The sequence below is a fragment of the Ambystoma mexicanum genome, chromosome 7q (genome assembly GCF_040938575.1).
Source record: "Ambystoma mexicanum isolate Mex_15411 chromosome 7q, UKY_AmexF1_1, whole genome shotgun sequence".
NCBI lineage: Eukaryota > Metazoa > Chordata > Amphibia > Caudata > Ambystomatidae > Ambystoma > Ambystoma mexicanum.
The window spans coordinates 224,223,004-224,243,964 of record NC_090941.1 but is presented as its reverse complement, the minus strand read 5'-3'; the positions used below and the strand labels follow the sequence as shown (position 1 = coordinate 224,243,964).

The 20,961-nt window shown below is 44.6% G+C and overlaps 1 protein-coding gene across 1 annotated transcript; it reads right to left on the bottom strand.

Moving 5' to 3' along the window:
• Positions 1-5,065: 5,065 nt before the first annotated feature.
• Positions 5,066-19,428, bottom strand: SLITRK6 (SLIT and NTRK like family member 6). The gene is made up of 3 exons (XM_069639255.1): positions 18,832-19,428; positions 9,367-9,499; positions 5,066-8,919 (listed from the first exon to the last, which is right to left on the bottom strand). Exon 3 carries the CDS (start codon positions 8,893-8,895, stop codon positions 6,388-6,390), a length of 2,508 nt encoding a protein of 835 aa, XP_069495356.1. The 5' UTR covers positions 8,896-8,919; positions 9,367-9,499; positions 18,832-19,428; the 3' UTR covers positions 5,066-6,387.
• Positions 19,429-20,961: the final 1,533 nt, after the last annotated feature.

The following is a 20,961-nucleotide window of genomic DNA, read 5'->3' as shown; positions in this document are numbered from 1 at the left end:
GGGCAGAGGGGTGGCTCAAATGTGGGTGTCTTATCACTCACTGCTGTATCTCAAATAAAGGTGTTACTGTGTTCACTGTTGAGTACCAATCTGGGCAGTTCTCCATATATTGAGGTAACTATGGTGGTGTAACCTTATAAAATGTATTTAATAATTGTTGCCATACTTTTCAGTCTGCGTTGCCCAGACATTCATCACGGTCTACCTAATTTCATCCAAATCTGTCCACGAGTCAAATATTATTAGCAATTCATTTTTTTTTAAATGTCCTATGTAACTCTGACTCACCTTCACTATACGGCAGCGACCGCCACCCTCTATATATATAGTATTCAAGTCTTTAAACCCACCATAACTTGGCTGGAACTTACTCAACATGCCCCAATGCTCCAACCATGGTAGCAGTTGTCTGAATCCTTGAGAGCTATATGTCTTAGGTTGAACCATGTCTCTGTCTATAGGGCACTGCTATTTTATATATATTCACACACATATATATATATATATATACATACATACATACACCCAACGAAGCCTGATTAGGGTGAAACACGTTATTTTTCCTGTCTGCACTTTCTGCTGCCCTCCTGTCAAAGGATGTTTGATGAATAAAGGACTTTTTACAGCAGAATTCGCCTCTTGGAATTTGCCTTCCTTTGTTTCCGTTTTTTATATTGCCTGAGTGCCGCTGCTACTTCTGGACTGCTAGTCAGCCCGTCGTGTTTCCCAATATATATTGATAAGCACGGAGGGCTGACTAGCAGTCCAAACATAGCAGCGGCACTCAAGCAATACTAAGAAAGTAAAAATCGAGGCAAGTCCCAAACGGAAAAATCTGCTACAAAAAAGTCCTTTATTTTTTAAGTGTCCATGGACAAGAAGGCAGCAGGCAGTGCAGAGAAAGTGACTACGTGTTTCATCCTATTTGGGCTTTGTCGGGTATATATATATACATATTTATAAAAATAGCAGTGTCCTATAGACAGAGACTATGGGCCTCATTCCGAGATTGGAGGTAGTCATGGCGCTATTTGCGCCATGACTGCTTCCAATAACGGGTCCGGCACCGGTATGGTTCAATGGGGACTTACCAGTCTAGTCCGACCTTTGCGGGACCAGTAAGTCCCCATTGAAAAAGCCATTCCCCATTCTCGTTTGAGCCCCCATAGGGCTCAATGGGAATGGGGAAGGCGCTAATAACGGTACCACAAATTGCGGTACCGTTATTGGCTCTGAATTCCCTTAACGGGTCCCGTCCATAACGCCCGATTAGACGAGTCGTTAAAGGAGGGACCCGCTAAGGGAACTCGTAGTAGGGCGGTAAGGGATTTCCAGCACCGGTCTCCTTACCGGTGGCCGGTATCCCTTACCGCCCCACTCAGAATGAGGCCCAATATATAAAACAGCCCTGCCCTATGAATACGAACAGGGCAGCGGAAGGCCAGTATGCACACGGTCTGTATGCGGTCTTTAGAATCCATTTCTTGGATTGCCTCTTAAAGAGACCCTGCATTTAGAAACTCTGCCCAAATGAGAGCATGCCTGAAAATGCAGTGCCCACAGTGGTCCAGAAGAGGGAAGTTACTGGAGCCTGCAGAGGAGAAGGTAAGTTTATGTAGGAGGCATCAGGATTTCGCGGTGTGTCTTTGCTTCTGGCAGGGTGGGTGTACATGCACACCATGGCCCTACTCACAATAAGTGAATAAGTCCCTAGATAACCATAGTTTGAATGCAGGTTTTGTACATACAGCACTACATGTTCCTCATTTGTTCTGCACGTATCCTTAATACTTCAGTCCAATATGTTCAATTCTAGATAACCATGCATTTGATCCACAATTTGCTCATATTTTTTTAAGAGTTATTCCTAAATGTTTTAGACTCACACAATATCTTATTTGATACCCAAATGTGCAACGTGTTTCTACTATGTCAGTTCTAGGCTGACACTTATTTTAATTGTTGTGCTCTATGGTCCTTCATGTTTCCACATTTCACTCTACTTTTCATTTAATGTTCTCTCCCTTTTTATGCTCACACAGCCCAAATAAGCCAGGAATGCTTAAACCTTGTTTACCATTTTCAAATTGCCCACAGAACCTAAGGTTATGCAGCCAATGGTGGCTAGCTTGCTACTTTAATGACAGCAGCTGTGTCACACACCACTGCTCTTCCCAACAGCAAAAAAGCTGCAGTCGCAGGGAGTATGATGCTCGGAATAGCAATGCTGGTATTTCCAAAAGCAGTGAGGTTTGCAGATGATAGCAACGGTAATGCAACATGTCAAAGCGTGCATAATTGCAGAGAGAGAGAGAGAGATAGCGAGAGAGAGAGAGAGCGCGAGAGAGAGAGAGCATGTTTTGTAAAAGGACTTGATTTCCATCATATGTCCATACATGGCTGGTCCTCTATGATCAGTGTGTAATTACCTAAGGATGCTGATGACAATTACATTTAACGCAAATATAAACGATAGGCCTTTTCAGGAAATCTATTTGCTGTGCTAAAGTACTATGTGATTAAAAGCTCTATTCAGGATTACTAAATGACCTGTGATGATAATACGTTGTCTTTCTGGCATGAAATGTATTCCAGTAGTCTTATTGTCTAACATATACTAATATGAGCCAAAAGGCTATTTGGCTCAGAATATATTCCCTGCAAAGTGAAGCACAGGCATTAGAATACTTTGAATGGGAAAGTTAATATATATGGCGTTCATTTCGCGAAAAGTATTTACTGACAAATTGTATTTTTGGTACCAAATTCTACGATTCTGGCTGATTAAAAAAGCAGATGATATGGATATAATGTGTAATGAGACACATGTCAAAGTTCTTGCTCAAATTGATGTGATCACTGTTGGTCCTGAAGTCCCCAAAACAACAGTAAAATGGTGTGAATTCAGGGGTAAAAATGTCTGGTTGAAACAACTAGACAGGCATAGCTCGCCATAACAGTTTGCCACATACACACAGCACACCATATCTTACTCACCAAGAGTCAATTATCAGTAAACAATGGCTACTAAATATTGCACATTTTGAGGACTGCATGTATCGATACCCAATACTCCTCTTCGTCCTCAAAGGAACCACTTACGATATAGAACCAACAGTATCACTACATTGGAGGAGGAAGAGTTCAGGTAGACAGAATGTTGAAATCCATCCTTAAGAAGGTGGCTGGGCACCATGAACACATATGTGGGTCACACATAGAGCTTTGGCGCTTTAAATCATTTGCTAACAGGTATAAAATGATATCTGCACACACTGAAAGCTTTCACAATGGTATTGCGGCAAATACAGCATCCTGCTCTTGGGGGAGCAGCACCATCATGAAAAGGTTCAGAGAGGAAATCCATCCACAGGAAATGTCAGTAGTGCACCATTAAGGCATCTGTGTGCAGCAGACAATCAGTGGTATTTTACTTATTATTTTTTTTCAGATATTGACGTAATCATTAGCAGGACCCTGCCAAATGGAAACAGCCCATATCTAAATATGTAAATGATCCCCCAATGTAGCCCTCAAATTGGCTCATGTGGACAGTCACTGTAGAAAGCACCCTGGCCACTTTTACTTTACCACCACAGCACCTATTACAAAATAACAAGATTATAGTGATTGCTGCAAGACTGACATTGCTCTGCTCAGACTGCATTCTGTCTGAAAGAAAACACAGAGCCACATGGTATCACTGCGGTGAATGCACACAAACACACACACACTCTAGAAACATACACCTGGATGGACATTTCATTGTATTATGTTGTTCCACTGTACAGTGCCTTGGTGTAAAGCGCTCTATAAATAAATAAATCAATCAATCAATTAGTGATTAGACTGTCGACTGCATAGTGCAGTGATACCATGTGGACCTACGTATACATTCAAAAAGGTTGCTGCCTCAGCAGAACAATGTCAGACGTTGATATTTTGTTGTTAAGGTATAGCAACAGTTTATTCAAATGAATGCCCATAGGATTCCATTGGAGTGCAACTCGGTGGCTAATGTGTATGTTTACGTATAGTCTATTGCTATTTGTTCAAGTGTCCCTGGTGATTACGTCCATGTTTTAAAAGAGAAAGTATGCACAATCCAACTCCTTTAGGCATGTGTCAACTGATAACCATTGTAGAGTAGAAGACACAAGTGTAATGTGTGCATAAAACATTATGCCTGCAATTATTCATGCTGCCACATTCGGAATGTGTTCTGATCTAAGTATCACATACAATAATAAACCAACATACACATGTAAAGATCGCCATTATGTTCAAATCTAGACGAAATTATGAGAATTATACTACAAATTCCGTTTACAGTACAAATCACAGTAATTATGCATATGTTTGAGATGAAAGACACAAGAACTAGTCATTGCAAGGACTTGTTAGTCTGGGGTTAGATGTTAGTGTTTCAGAAATATCAGGTTACGAACCTTGTGATCCACATTTGAAAAAGTTACTATTGGATGTTTGTCAACATTCCGGCAACAGAGGTTACTGTTGTCACCGGCTCTTGGGAGGAAAGCTCAGGGGCAACGCGCTCGCCTTGGAAGCAAGACGACGCAGAGCTGCACAGGTTCGATGCCAGGGTCCGGGCGTAGAAACCTCTGGGTATTAAGTGCGTTATAAATAACCAATCATAATCACCAACCTCCAGCCACTCAGGTTTACTACCAGTGAGTTAAATCGTTCTTGGGTCTGTGAACCCACAAGGAAAGCTCTTTCGAAGCACTGAGAGACTATGTGCTTTGCAGCTTCAAGCACTCTCTCCGGGTTCACACTTATAAAATATGCCTGTCATTAATATGCAGTAATTAAAGTATTTTGGAGACTATTTAAAAACAATCCCACTTTGAAACTCTTGGAACATCCAACACCCACAGACAGAAAATCACACAAATAGAGCTAAAAAAGTGAAATAAATGACCTAATCCTAGAAGGCAATACAATAAAATAAAATTGCCTCTCATGCCGCAAAGGTGTTCTGTCATAGAAATCTCACGAACAGTTGGAAAAACAATACCAAAAAAAATGGAACAGAGCCTAAGCGTTGAAATGCTTCCTCAAATTCTTTGATTTTATTTGCTGTGAGCAGTTCTTTAAAATTGCTTAGAAGGCACCCAAGAATAATTAATGTGTGAACCAAAGGGAAATATACAAAACTGTACAGAATAAATAATTCATACAAATCTACTGAGACTTTCTTTTGAATAATGTTGTAGTGCTCCACACTCCAAGAAACGTCCACCATTCGGCGTGATAAGTGCATGTTTATGCAAATGTATGGTGAATGACGACTGGATCCGAAACTGAAGACAATGGCAAACATTTGCCTGCACAGTACTGGCCACAGTAAACGTGTCTCTATCAGCAAATCAGCAACAACAAAAAAACAACAACAAAAAAACAATAGCCGCCACAGGAGCCAATGACATTGAAAAAAGAAATGAATATTAACTATAGAATCTGTACATTTACAATATATACAAAAAATCTTAAAAGTTCAGGTCTTGGAGCTCTGTGTGGAAACATACAAGTTATGAAGGTGAGTGTACAGTGGAGGTATCCATCCTTTGTATAGACAGATGCATTGGACTAAGACTTGCCTATGCTGCCTACGGTTGATAGGAGCCGAAGGCCAAGACATCTGATTAACCAAAGTTTGTAAACCTCTGGTGTACAGCAACATTGTGAGATGGGTTGCCCAAACCCATTTCTAGCTCCCCAAAACGCAAAGTAGAATAGACTCCGACATAAGAGCTTTCCCACACCTGACAAGAAATAAAAACAATCAAGGCTTAACATCGTATGGCTGGCAAACAGCAACCAGAACTTGCATATCCAACATATTATACCTCTGACATTAAATATACTCTTAGGTCTATCTGCAGGTACACGTTCTCAAATCTCACATCAGAGCAAGTGGTATGGCCATTGCAAAACGTCTCAGATAGTGCAGTGTAGTGGTGTTAAACCTTAAAGGTGACCTCTGTGTGCTGTGGGCATCAAACAATTAAATGAAGGCAAGGGACAAACAAAAATCAAAAACATAATTCAAATGTCTTTCAGATGGTAAAGAGGATGCTAAATGACACACACACACTTTTAAAGCAGAGTTATGAGAAGTAATATCACGGTCTTAAACAAAGTTGTACCATGGTCTTTCCTATTTTAATTAGTGCTTGACAACGTCTCGGCAAATATCCCAATGGCTTTTCACAGCGATCCCCGATTCCCTCGAGGATAACTGCTGTGCTTAGGTTCCAAATGATGACATATTCTTTAAGGCACTTGTATTTACAAGGTTTGGGCGATAAAAACAATATTTCAAAGCCACTGTTCCAGGCCAAAGTTAACAGTTTTGATATTTCTTTATGTTTGCTGTTCCAAAATTTCCAAATAGTCAGGCTCAGAATGCAAGTTGGCCTTCAGTTCAAAATATTCATTTTTTGTCTGTTCCACTAAGACTTTTCGAGGCCTAGAATACATAATTGTCTCCATTAGTTTCAGCTCTTCGCGCGTTCTTGGATAACGGACGTCAAGTTCCGGTTGCAGCTGGGCAATATTTTTCCTTAAATATTCAGTGATGCCAAGCTGCTGGAGCTCCCTTTCTTTCTCGAGGATGTTTCTATACAAGGAGCTTGCATCCTGAAATGACAGAAACTCTGCGGATGGTTCATCGCCTCTAAACTTGATGTTCGAACCTGTGAGCGGTGACTCATTCTCCCTTTCCATTAGGCTTTTGCGAATGTGCTTGTGGTCATTGAGCTCTTTTTCGTCGCCTTCTTCCTCCTGAGCGGTGTGCTTTGGGCTGAAAGGTGGATTCTGGTAAACCTGAACTGCGGGACTAATAATGTGCTGGTCGTAGAGTGTGGATCCTGGTCTTTCTGTGGTGTGATGGGTCATTTTGTGACCATACATACTATACTGGAGTCGAACAGGACTCGTTTCACGCAAGTGTTCTTCAGTTTGTTTCTTTTTGTGCCTTCTTCTTCGATGCAGAACAAGGACTACTACACCAGCTGCACAAAATACAATGGCAATAAAGAGAATAAGCAGGCCGAGGATTAGAACTGATAGCGGCACGTAGTCTGTAATGGACCGTAGTAGGCTACCAGCACTGCTGGTTGTTGTTGCGGGAGTTGACACAACCACATAATTTATTTGGGTTGGCAGAGCTTGACTCTTCATTAGGTCAGGACATAAAACTTCATTGTTAAGAGATTTTATTTCTTTTTTGGCCAATGTCACTGGAGATTTACATAAAATGTCATTAATCATCGTATTTTTACTCAGTTTTTGCACCCATTGTTTTAGGCCAACTAGGTCACATGTGCAGTCCCAGGGGTTATCCTCGAGTTCGATTTGAACCAGCAAGTCCAATTCATCCAAGACATTGCTTACAGGTAAATGGGAAAACTGGTTAGATCTTAGGTAGAGCCGAGCCAAAGGCACCCCTGAAAAAATATGTGCAGGCAAATTATGGAGGAGGTTATTATTTAGGTAAAGGACCTTTAGTTTTGGCATGGTATTAAATGTCCTTGGTAATATCTCCTTGATTGCATTGTACTCAAGGTACAGATACTCGAGTTGCAGCAGACCAAGGAAAAGACTTTGACTTAGTCGTGTAAGGTGGTTCCCATTTAGGTAAAGTTTTTGCAATTTGGTAAGATTCACAAACGATCCTTCTTCAATGATTTCAATGCGATTGTTGCCAAGGTGGAGCATTTCCAATGTCCCATATTGTACAAGATCCGATTTCAGTACCATCTGGATGATATTTCCGGCCAGGATAAACTTTCTTGGGTGTTGAGGTGGTGGCCCTAAGTCAGACAAACTTTCTATATTCCTCTCTTGGCAATGTATTAAAAGTCCTGAGTGGATTTGTGTAGTACTGGTACAGTGGCATGGCACAGGGCAGTATATGACTGGAATATGGGTTGCTGGCTTTGTGGCATAAGGAGCTAACGGGGCTTCCTTTGTAGGGGCTTTAGGGACTGGTAGTGCCTTGCTGGAGATCCGTGCATCACTTACCGATGTGGTTACAACCATCGGCAGCAAACCTGAAGGATCTTCCAGTTCATTTATTGGGTTGCTGGTACAGATTGCTTCTTTCTTGAGCCGGCTTAACATGCTCCCCTTGAGAATCGGAGGGCTGTAGCATACCACCTCCCCAATAATTGACTGAGGAGGCATATTTTCTAGCCATGTTTTCAGCTGCAGCAAGTCACAATTGCAGGCCCACTTATTGTCCTCAATCTGAAGGTCCAATATTCTGCCAATGTGCTCCAACAATCCGACATATGGAAGAGTCTGCAGTTGGTTCCCTCGAAGATCTAAGTGGGTCAATGGAACAAAGCGAAAAATATTTGCGGGGAGAAACTCAATGGCATTGTCATTCAGAATAAGCACTTTAAGTCTGTTGAGCTTGCTAAAGGCACTTGACTCGATCTCTGTGATAAAGTTGTTATCAGCTTGAAGATACTCCAGATTCTCCAATCCCCGGAAGGTGTCTTCCCTTAAAATCTCCAAAGAATTGTGATTTATGTGCAGCTTCTTTAGTAGGCTCAGGCCATTGAAAGCTCCGGGCTCAATCTCTACAATGTTATTAAATCCAAGGTGCAACGAGACAAGGTTGGCGAGGGAGGAAAAATCATTGAGGCGTAACTGGGTCAAACCATTATTTAATAAACTGAGATCAAAAGGGAGCAAGGGTGGGACTTGGATTTGGGATAAATTCTTGACTCTTTCCTCACAATTGACAAACAGCACGCTGTCCTTTTCCTCACAGGTGCAGAGCATGTCACAGGATCCACTGCCAGGCAGGGCTTCCGCTGCAGCGATGACAACTGAGCAGAGAATGACAATCCTCACCTCCATGCTGAAGGAAAACCGTGCTGGACTCTGGCGGGAAAAAAAAATAGGAAATATAAATAGGTGTATGTGTATAGTTTATTAATGAATAATGAGAAATGAGAAAACACTGCAAACATAATAATTCGATCTTTGTTCGTTTAAACTATTCTGGCGTGCTTCAGATTATATGTGTGCCGTTAAAAAAAAAAGAGATGCATTTTGGGGGCAGATTGGTCAAAATACTAATGTTTTAAAATGTAACCAAAAACAAGAAAAAAAGACCAACGCATTGAACCTCGAACATGCTGTAACAAGCACTGACTGGAAAATTGATGTCAAGGGAAACGGCAAATATTATGCCATCATTATCCAAGGTTCATCACAGCTCAGCAGTTTTTAGGACCGATCTACAGACTGCTAGGAAATGACTTTGCAGTCTGTGTGGAGGAGCAGAACCCCGAAGAGAGGCATTGAGAGTTGACTGCGGAAACTCACCCTCAGCTTGGCTCGACGGTGTGCTGTCCGTGGAAGGTCCTTTCAGTCGGCATCGGAGGAGCTCTGCTGGATCCTAGCGCCGGTCGCCTGCGCTCCCTCCCTCCCTTCCTGCAGCAGGGGCTTCTTCGGAATTCTAAACACCCACAAAAACATTGCATGCAGAACGGTGAGATGCAGCCAGGCGTGCATACAGACATTCACATGCGAGCACCATATGGGATCATAAAAAAACGGCAGTAATAAAGAGCAACACTTAGTTGAAACAGAAAAAGACCGAATTTGAGATTGGGTCGGATTAATGCATATTAGACTGAAATATTATCTCCGTGGGCACCGCTATCTCACATCGGCATGGCATGCAAATGTGATGTAATGAGCCCAAGAAACTTAACCAACGCTATAAATTTGTCAGCCACTTGGCAGCTCAAAGTCCTTCTGGAAGTGGGCTCTTTTGGCACTGCAATTTAACATCTGGCAACTGCATGAAGGGGCCGAATGGAATTCAATAAACGGCTTACTGCACCACATCAATTCAGGAGGGCCCTAGGATCTGGTGTGTGTTTTCTAAGTGCATTCTCCATTCGCCTGACACAGTTTGGAGAGGGAAGCTAGCATGCATTTTGTATTTCCTGATGCATTTGGAAATGTCCTTGCTTGAAGTTTGAACAAGCGAACCAGATGTCCCCATGCAGGAGTCTGCAACCTTTGGCTCTCCAGATGTTTTGGACTACACCTTCCAACAGCCCATGCTAGCAAAGGCATTGGAGCAGGATCATGGGAGTCGTAGTTCAAAACATCTTCTGACGAGCGACGTGTTGCAGATCCCTGTCTACAGGATAGAAAACAAATATTGGCTTTCTGTATATATACTTTATAGTGTGGTCGCCACACTACAGTTGAGTATTTCAATACATAGGAATTTGAAAAAATTAATTGCCAATATCTTTTGACTCCCATGACGGATTTAGCTGACATTTTGCAGACTAAATTGTACTGAGTCCCCCCCAACCCCCCGAACACACACATACACGCTTACCCCCCTCGCTCGCACACACACACACACACACACACACATCTTCCCCCAGACTCGACATTTGGGAAAGATCCATCAAAAAATAAAGACATTATTAAGAAAACAAAAAAATGCAGTTTCGGCCAAGAACCCATTCATTTTCCAATAGACAAAAAATTCCAATTGTGCTTGAGCACACAGCAAAAACTGCTGGACGGAATTGGACTAGTTATGAAACAACTTGGGCACAAATTATTGACTCAATTTCTGGGAGGATTTGGGTTTTGTGCATCGAGTAGTTTTATAAATATTTGATGGATTATAGGTGTATCTCCCATGGTGCATTGCAGCAGAAAGGCTTTTCAGAAATGAAAAAGCCATCATTTTCTTTGTCCGATGCCAGAGATATTCATGAATATTTGGGGTATTATTCAAGTTTATCTGAAAATGAAAAGTTGAAAAAATGCCATTCCGAGGAGGAAAAAGGAGGAAATGGCATTAGGCTACAGGTAGGGAGGGGGAAAGAGGACAACATGTGAAATTGGGCAGTTAGGGGGGCTGTGGACCAAGTTCAAAGCTTGAACATTTTTGCATATTCTAGGTTACTTATGATCATATGCAATGTTTTTTTGATAGTATGTCAAATATAAAATATTCTCGATTTTTGTAATTCATTGCGGATATAACCGCGGATATTGGAAAAAACTGATTTTTTTTAAAGGGAGAGTTAATAAAATGATAAAGAACGTGGAATTTTACAGTGAGGTGTGGGGTATCCTACTGGGGCAACATGCCAATGGGTGCAATATTGCCCTGGCCAGTTAGTACAAAGGATGTGCTCACTGGCTAGTGGGCCTGAAAGCATGTACAGCCGGCAGTGGCCATTTAGTGGGTCCAAAAGAAACATATTGGAGAAACATGTACAGTGGCCACAGCTGAAGGCCATGGGAAGTGGTCCGATAGTGTTTTAAAATATACAGTGGGCACAGCTCATGTCCAAAGCCGAAGCCCCTGGCTAGTGTGCCCCAATGACATCTATAGTAGTCACAGCCAAAGGCCGTGCCCACCTACTGGGTCCAAAAGAATCATATTGGGGGAACATGAACAGTGGAAAGGCCTTCGGCTGTGGCCATTGGCCATGGCCGAATGCCATGGCTAGAAGCTATTTTAATAGTGTTTTAAAATATAAAGTGGACAGGGCAAAAGGCTGCGGCCCCTGGACATGGGTGAAGGCCATAGCTAGAGGCCCATAAAAAAACGATGGTATAACAAAACCCTTTAAATTCACTAAAAAAGCTTTAGTTAAGGTGCAGTTAAGTTGCACAGATTTATGGCAACAAAACCCTTGAAATTCAGTGGATGAGGGTAGTCATGACCAGTTTATTTCAGCGCGCTCCTGTTGCAAAGCCCATGAGTACATACATATTATAAGATAAGGGATTCACAATGACATACAAAACAGCATTAAGGGTGACATGGCCTTATGTGGGATATCAACGGCAGTGTGCCAATTTAAGATGGTCATGACTTCCCACATCCACTGAATTTCAAAGTTCTTGGTGTGCTAAATCTGTGCAACTTAACTGCACCTTTAGGTTTTTTCAGTGAATATATATCCACAACAACAATAACGAAAAAGAAACAGTGCATACACTAGGTAAATAGCAAGCTATAGTAAATTACACATTTTAATTTAAGACACCCACCTTCCTTACACACCCAAATGTGCGAATGTACACACACACAACCTAGGCAATAATTGGACGCAGCTCATTAAAATGCAAGGCCCTGCTAGCTGTCTTCAGACAACGTGACATGAGCTGCTGTCATGCAGGCTCACTCATATTTCAGTAATTAGGACACATTGTGCTACAGTACTTATTTGTAGAACTCTTGGCATTGAACAACTCATGATGACAACAAGCACACTCAAGCTGGCCCCTTTCAAACTTGCTAAACCACATTCACGAACCCTGAAAAGAGTTACACCTTCAGAATACAGGTCAGTAGTAATAAGGAGATGTGAGTGGTGAGAGGCAGCGAGAGAGGGGGAGAACAGAGAGGTGGGAGGGGTGGGGGTTTGAGGGAAGGATATCATGTGAGTTATTGAGAGAGAGGAGGAAAACAGGGGAGTGAGCAAGAAAGAGCGGGAGGGGATGGACAATTACAGAGATGAGGTGTGAGCGTGATGGAGGGTAAGAGATTTAGAGAGCAGGGGGTGTGAGCAGGAGAGAGACATGAAAAGATGAAAAGACACAATCTTGGATGGGGGATATTGACAATGAGACATACAAAAGAGAGATGCAAGGGGTGTTAACATTGGCAGCGACCAACATGGGCTTGGGAGGGCTAAAGCCCTCCCACTTTGAGGCAGAAATCATCACTCTGCTGTAACGCCCACCCTGTGCTCAGACAGCAAGAAGTTGTCACGTTTCTCACCTCAGAGAGCAGGGTATTTACTTTTAAACTTGAAAAGCAGTGCAGGAAATTGAAGAAATGTACTGGTGGAACCCTCTCCTCCTTGGAGGGGTGGGACTGTGGGCACACTGGGCCGGGAAGAGAGGCCTGGCCCCAAGCCAGATTGCAACAAAGTATCATAGAACCCAATCATGTTGATTTGCATAAAAGCAAAGAGCATTATGGGAATGTATGAATGCCTACAATGTTTAATATGAAACCGTTCTTATAGTGGTAAGAAACCAAGTGAATTATTGTAGTTAGACTCTGCTGTTTTGCTTCATCACAATACTCACCCTAACAAAGAGGTCTCTGTAAACTGTAGGACACATATATCAGTTTGGACAACTACAACATTGTATGTGTCTGTATACCTCTGCTAAATCTACTGAAAAGCAAAGCTTACTTCAGAACAAATGTGGCTATCTTGTGTCCCTGAGAACAGGCCAGTACTCAACAGAGCATTCCTCCCCATTACAAGATCAGGCCAACAATTTCTCCACATCGTTTCATACCCTGCACCAACCCTCCTACACCAACCCTCCTACAAACGAGACACCATGCTCAGAACCCGCTCAGAGCCCAGTCCTCACCCATGCATACCCATATCCACTCTCCTTAGAAAACACTGTCTAAGCTCCTCCACATGCATACGCCCCCACCCCTCCACCCTCTCTCACTACAACAGTATCTCAGTCTCTCACCTACAACAGACACCCCCTCTCGTCTCACCATCCAGGCTAAACTTCCAGCTCCCACACCCTTCCTCTGACCTTTGCCCCATCCTCACCCCACCACAAATCCCTCTCAAGTGTGCCGCCCCTCATCAACACTCGTTCTCTCCCCGCCCCATGCACTCGAAATATCACATAACCCAACCTTGACCTTGCCCTCACGGAATCATGGCTCCAGCCAATCGCTCTAGCTATCCCAGGCGGAGGCGTAGCTCTTATCGCCAAGGAGACACTTTGACAGTAACGCTGACCTCATGCAAAACTTCCACTGTCCCACCCACCCCCCTCTTACACCATAAATATAGACCAACTACCAAAAACACTCCTCCACATCCTAGGTAACAACTTAAAAAGTTCCACTAAAACCAGCCTACTTGGAGACCTCAACTTAGGCCTGCTTGACCCAAAGGACAAAAAAGCAGCAGCCTCATTTGCCAGAGCTGACAGACCTAGGGTTCACACACAAGAGTCATTGAGCCAACACACATTAAAGGTTGCACCATTGACTGGATTGCAGACCACAACTGCTCATTTACCATCACTAATATAGCGCACTAATATAGCGCCACTCCCATGGACGGATCACTATTGCATCCAATTCACTATTCCTTCCAGACCCCCATAAAACACTATCCTGCAAGTCCAAAGCTCCAAAAAACTCACCAAAGCCAATCTCCTCCCTCTTCTAGACATACCAGAACTCAAACCCCCATTTGTGAACAACCCCTCTTCTCTTTGCAACATCTACTCTTGCACCCTCACTATCAACCTTACGCGCCAACAAACGCCAGGCCTTAGCAAAATGGCAATCCACACCTAACCCCTCCACCCCGACAGGATTCAAAGACATTGCATCAACTTACAAAAAAGCAATATTTAAAGCCAAATCCGAATCCTTAAACTTTAGAATCTCCACTGCCAACTCCAAGCCCAAATAAATGTTCTCGATTTTCAAAGAACTTATCACCCCTTCCACCAGCCCAGACGAAATCAACAAAGATGAAGTGTGGTGTTCTAATATCCAGGCAGCCCTCCTTAACAAAATCAATCTACTCCAGGATAAAATGCAATCAAAGCGTGAAGCGCTCCCCAAACAGGACAATATGCACGCCCGATCACCTCCACACCACACCCTGACACCCCTCTCTTCTCATTCAGAGAAGTCACTGAAAAGGAAGTAGCAGACCTCCTCCATCACATCAAACATCCACTTGTAAAGGAGACATCTGCCCTCAGCTGAACCCGCACTCTCCAGATTCCGCAAAACCCTCAAATCCACCCTGTTCATATAGCCTTTCAGCCCTCTTCCTCCCTACCCTCTCACCATCCTCCTGTCCCTCCACACGGCCTCCGACTCTTGTACTTAGCCTGGTCTATGCATACTCAGTGAAACAGCAGGTTCATGCATCTAAATGCTGCTCTTATGCATACCCTGTTAACAATAATTGATATGCCTTTCCCAATGTAACCAGCCAGTATTTCTGTAACAGCGCCACAATGCCTAAGGGCTGATGCGCGCTCTATAAATGCTAATAAATGAAGAAATAAATAAGAGTTATTGCACACCCAAACTCAATGAGCAGACTGCTTTCAGAAAACTAGGCAGTGCTCTGTGCACAGTCATCTGAAAGCAGGTCTGTCTAGTTGAAGCCAAGATCTGGGAGTGTTCTGTGTTAGCTCGTGGAGCAGGGCTCAAGGAAGATATTTTTTGCCAGAGCACCACACCGCCATGTTCCGGCCCATTTCCTGCACTGTTCAAAAGTAATTAAAAACACCACTCTCGCGCTGAGACAACATTTGTTAACATGACTGCAGCATCAGCAAACGTGCAGATAACAAAATCCTGCCCAGGAGACGATATTAATAGACCCCCCTTTGCGGACGCTAAAGGCTTAACTTGGCTCAATTTTTAGTTAGTCTATGCCTCCAATGACTAGCTATGCTTTGTTTAACTAAATAGGCTGTGAGATGCAGAGGCATTGGGCCAGAGCTGGTCCAGAGGGAAACGGGTAAGAAAAACAGCTTTTTGTTTGTTTGCGTATCTGGATGTGTGCGTGAATTGCATGCATGTATGAATGTATGCATGCATGCATGCATGTCAGGGAATGTGTAAGTGTGTGTATGTTTGTTTGCGAGGGAGTGTCTGTAAGCGCATGCGAATGAATGAATGAATGAATGAATGGATGAATGAATGAAGTGTGAATGGTGTACATGGGTGCGAGTGAGGGTGTGAATGAAAGTATAGTGTATGTTGAATGTTCAGGGTGCTTGTGTGAATGGCTTAAACTGTATGGTTCCTGAATGTTTATGAATGTGTGTATATCTGTATGTGTGTGTATATCTCCTGTATCTATTTGAGTGTTTCTATGAGGCTGGGGCCTGGCGGGGGGGGGGGGGGGGGGCATTGGAGCACGAACATTTTTGTCAGGATCATGGCATGTTTTACTGCTGTGTTTGGGCAAAGCAAAGCCAACTTGAGTGTTATGTGAATAAGGGGTTGGAGTGGTTGGCGGATACTTAAACTTCAATGGAGCTGGGTGGGTCCTACTGTGGCATGGAATTTTGGACTCGCATTAAGAACACTCTTAGACTGCAGCAGCAAGCGTTCAACCTGCTGAGCTACCTTAACAGCTAGCCACCAATCGCATGTTTTCTTACTGTTACTATGTCTGTTTTTTTTTTTTACTGGCATTAAGGCAAGGCCAACAGGAGCATGTTCTTAATTGGGGATGCGGCATACATTGGCAGTGCCCACATTAACATTTTGTTATAGCATCATTACGGGCATTATGGGCAATGCAAGCATGGGTATTTTCTTAAGTGTGAATACTGGTATATAATATAGGAGCACCGGAATGGACATGTTTGGGCACAATCAGGATCGGGAGGGGGAGAGTGAGGGGCAATAGCGCAAAAGATTTAATGGCCCCACTCCCTACCAGCTTTCAAAGCTGCCATCTAGCTGCCCAAACATATTGTGGCTGGCTCTGCCCCCGTGTGTTAGAGAATGAAAAACAGGGCCCAGAAGAATATGTGGAAGACATTGAGATGACGGAGGGAGCTTGTGTTCAGGGGCTCCCACACGCTTCAGCCAGGCATTCACTAATCAATAGTTACCTATAATTAGCTGTTGCTGTTTAAGTACAGCAATACTCAATTTGCCCCCAAACATCGGGTAAGACCTAGCCCATACAAGGCTCAATCTCCACTGTCGCGCTAATTAGGGCCCCTCTTCGGTTTCCAATGGTTACCATAGCAGAAAAAAAGGCAAGTGTGTAACTAATGAGACTGTTCAGTGAAACGGAGCACACGCCACAGATTTGTGCAGCAGTCAGTAACACAACCACGGTGCGTCAGAAAGCCACCCTCGTAGGCAGCCCAGAGCTGGCACGGAAATCTTAATTTCTGGCAGAGCCTTGGAGAAGAGCGTGACTGTTGAATATACATTAAGAGCCCGATGCATAGAATGTTGTGCATGATTCAAGGTGACTTTGCACCGCCGACGTAAACCCTGATTCGTGGAACTGTGAAAGTGTATTTTTGCAGTGCAAAGTCCGTATAAAGTCATGTTATACTGCAAAACGACCATGCACTGACTTAAACACGTCGCACAGTTCCATAAATCCGGGTTTGTGTCGGCAGTGCAAAGTCCCTTTTCAGCAGTGCAGTCACTTTGAACCGTGCAAAAAAAAATCCACGAAGTTTACTCGGGTATAGTCCGAGAGGTATATGGTCTATTCGGAACCTGGAGCTGGTCCGTCAAGGTATAAGCGCTGTCTGGAGTTCCGGGGTCTGTCAGGACTCCGTGGGGTCGTCCCTTCCGCGTCTGATAAGAACCAGGACATGGAATCGCACGAGCTGTCTGCATCTGGAGCGCGAGCATTAGAAAAGGCAATGCAGTTCATTATCTAATCATTTGCAGAAAGTGATAACCGGTGCATATGCGGCTGCGCCACAAACCTTCAGCCACCTGCACTCAACGGAGAGCAAGCAGCACCCCCTGTGGCCCTGAAAATGCAACGGACGCGCAATGGTCGAGCATATACGCATATATCTGCTGGAGAGCATTCAATGAGTAAAATGGCACGGGGACGACAGTTTCAGTGCGTGTCAGTTCTACTCTACGGTCTATGCGAATAACTGTGGTGCTACAGAATGTTACCAATGCAGCTCACTCGCAGCCGTCCGTGTACTACACCTTCTGGGGTGTGCTTAAATGCCACACCTGCACTGTTGACTGCATGCCTCAATGAAATGGGCAAACGCAGTTTAAGTTGTTAGGATAAACCGCACAGATTAATAGTCACGGGGAAATGCGAACACGGGGTTCGTTCTGAGTTAATATATAGTGTAGCGTGACCGTTCAGAGTCACTAATGCAGCAATCGCTCGGATGCCTGGATGCTGGGGTTTCTGCGCAGCACCCAGTCCTCCCAGCAGGGGCGCTATAATGAGAATCACATCTTTCTGGACTTATTTGGAGAACGCCCAATAAACATACATGTGTTTACACGGTCGATGCAGATGCAAGACACCTGAGGGAAACGTCCGCTATGCACCCTCACGATGGACCTCTATAACCCGAAAGACTCATACACCTGCATCCACCAATTGTACTCATCCCTGAGAAAGATACACCACCGAGACGCAGACATGCTCCCCGAAAAACATATTTACGCCAAATGAAACGCCCCCATGCCCCTTTAGGAATGCCTATGTATCCCCTAACATGCATAGACCCTGTGAGACATGTGAAGACCCCTGAGAGGAATGCACGCCTCACCAAGAGAAGTATGTAGAGATATTTGACAGCACCACTGACATATTTGCATTCACCCGCAGGAGACGGGCATGACACACAGATGTGCAGACACACACATATGCTCCCTCGAGACACGAGTGCAACCCCAAGTGGCATGTATACACACATGGGTACACGGGAGTAGCTCGAAAATACACATATGCACATCTTAGCATGCATGCATGTATGCACCAGGGAGAGACATATGTGTATCCTTCAGAGAAATACACCCACAAGATCCCTGCACACACACCACCGCTGTAATATACCTGCGAATGGCTAATTGCCACGCAACGAAGAGCACCCATTAAAGTGCCGTGCAAAGTTAGAGTCGATTAAGTGAATGTGCTCTACTGCCGTAAGGAAAAGAGTCACGCAGTCCACACACGCACGGGGCACATGCGGAGAAGTGTTTGAAGCAAGCACGGATCGTGAGTATCGTGAAAAAGGAGTCGCTCTTACCTGCGCGGCGCCCAGCTTCTCAGAAGAAACTGCCGCACATTTGCACAATCCCAGAGATCCTTAGCATTAATAGGGCAAAGGAACGGCTCCGGTCCAATCCAATTCAGTGTCTCCAAAATCTAAGCGCATGGAAAAAGTGGTGATCCCCCGCCGGTCCTCGGTGCGGCGAAAGTACAGCAGCACACTCCAGGTTCGCTCGGAGCAGATGATCCGCTGTGCACCGGGCTATAAACGCCAGAGAGAGGCAGCGCGCGGCGGAGAGTCGGGCAGCTTGCGCCGGTGGTCCTTAATTAACATTCACAGCGTAACGCGCAGCAACGCTGACTGTCCGGGACGGCGCGTTAACCACTCAGGTCCCCGGGCTGCCGCGTAGCAGCGGCGCGCTCTCGGCGGAGTGCAGCCAGGTCAGTTGGTGTTTCCGCATATTACAGACCCCGGCTGTGTCCACGCTCCCTGGCCGCTCCCGCTCGTCTTTCTCGTTAGCTCGGCGTGTTGTTAGTCACATTGCCAAAAGGCTGGGAGGTAGGCGGACGTATACAGACTTCTTGGCATTTGGCTCCGAGAGACTAAGCCCTTCCCCTCCACGGAGGCTTAACTGCCAGTGTCAATTGTATCCGCTGCGGCTCCACCTTGTTACAGTGAGCGCAACTCCTCCCCCCTCCCAGCGCACGTCCCCAATAAGCCCCGGAGAAGAGCTGTGCGGGTTTCGGCGAGGGCAAGGGACCGCAAGGGCTTCACCCGAGACTGGCACTTTATGGCGCATAAAAGGAGGTCCGGGGCACCGAAGCTGCCCACGCGCACTGGGCTCTTCTACCATTACCCGGCCTGCAAACTACGACGTGTTGCCGGGAGGGTTGCGAACCTTGTGAAGAAATTCCTTATCACTCGTATAACCGGTTATTTCTAAAGACGCAACCCGATAACGATAACAAGATTCTGTCCGATGTACTTATCGGCAAAGGAAATGCAGACTTGATAGGTTCATGTACGCCCAAGATATGCAGTTTTGTTAATGGCTACCCGGCCTAAGAGGCATGGGTGAGGAGTGGAGGGTCGCACATTATGGTACGAATTTCGTTTGTGTGTAATAAAGGGTTCGAAGCACTTTAAACTGTCCAGTATTACATTGAAAAATCAAGCAGCTTAAGTTACCCCCTTTTGTTCCAACGTATCCCGAAAGATTCGGCGTTTTCAGTCCCACTCTTGGCCCATCTCTGTTTTATGAACGCAATGATCCTGCTCCCCCCTGTCCCCCTTCCTCTTGCCACCCCTTGTAGGACGTTCTCCTGCCAGTCTCATTCTGCTCCTCGCTCAGCCCTCCTCAGACTACATCCTCTCCTTGGCTTAGAAATGACAGCCAAAGCAAGGCTCACCCCTGCCATTTCGCCCACCTGCTCAGAAAAGAGGAATCCTTCAAAAGCGATATCCTACATGGCCTCCCAGAGAACAGAGCTGCAGAGGAGAAGGGCGGGGGAGTCCTCTCCTTCACCGCATGGTCTGTGATGTCCAGTACTGAAAATGTACAAACTGTATGTAGATAACTCACCTCATATGGAGGTGAATGGCCATATTACTCACTGGTAATATTCAATACTCCAACTCCTGGGCTTCCTAGTCACAGTCCTTATTCTATGTTTTTATTATTATTATTTTTATTGTATTTATTGAGCGCGGACCTAGCTTTGAGAAGCAACAGAGCGCTTTACAGAGGTATACAACAATTCAGATACACAACAGAGCGCTTTACAGAGGTATACAACAATTCAGATACACAACAGAGCGCTTTTTAGAGATAACAAAAGAACAGATACACAGCGGGGATAGGATACAGAGGGGCACAGTTGTACACGGTGGCAGGGAGGAGAGGGACAGACACCGACTAGGGAGTCAGGTGGTGCAGGGGGGAAACATGATGGCCTAGGTGTTGAGGAAGAGAGACTCCTTGAAGAGTTAGACTCTTGTCACGCGAGACAGACTTCAGTATCAGCCTTCTCAACCAAACATGGACTGCATCCTTCCTTCACGTTTGTGTCTGTGTGAGTTTTTTTTTTTACTTTGTAAGGAACCTTCCCCCATTACCAGGCCTGATAGAATGTCCTGTTGACCGAGCGCTGGATGGGATGGAAAGAA

Bases quoted from the DNA above. Each gene is read 5' to 3' on its own strand.
- SLITRK6 (XM_069639255.1), bottom strand. From the start codon at position 8,895: ATGGAGGTGAGGATTGTCATTCTCTGCTCAGTTGTCATCGCTGCAGCG.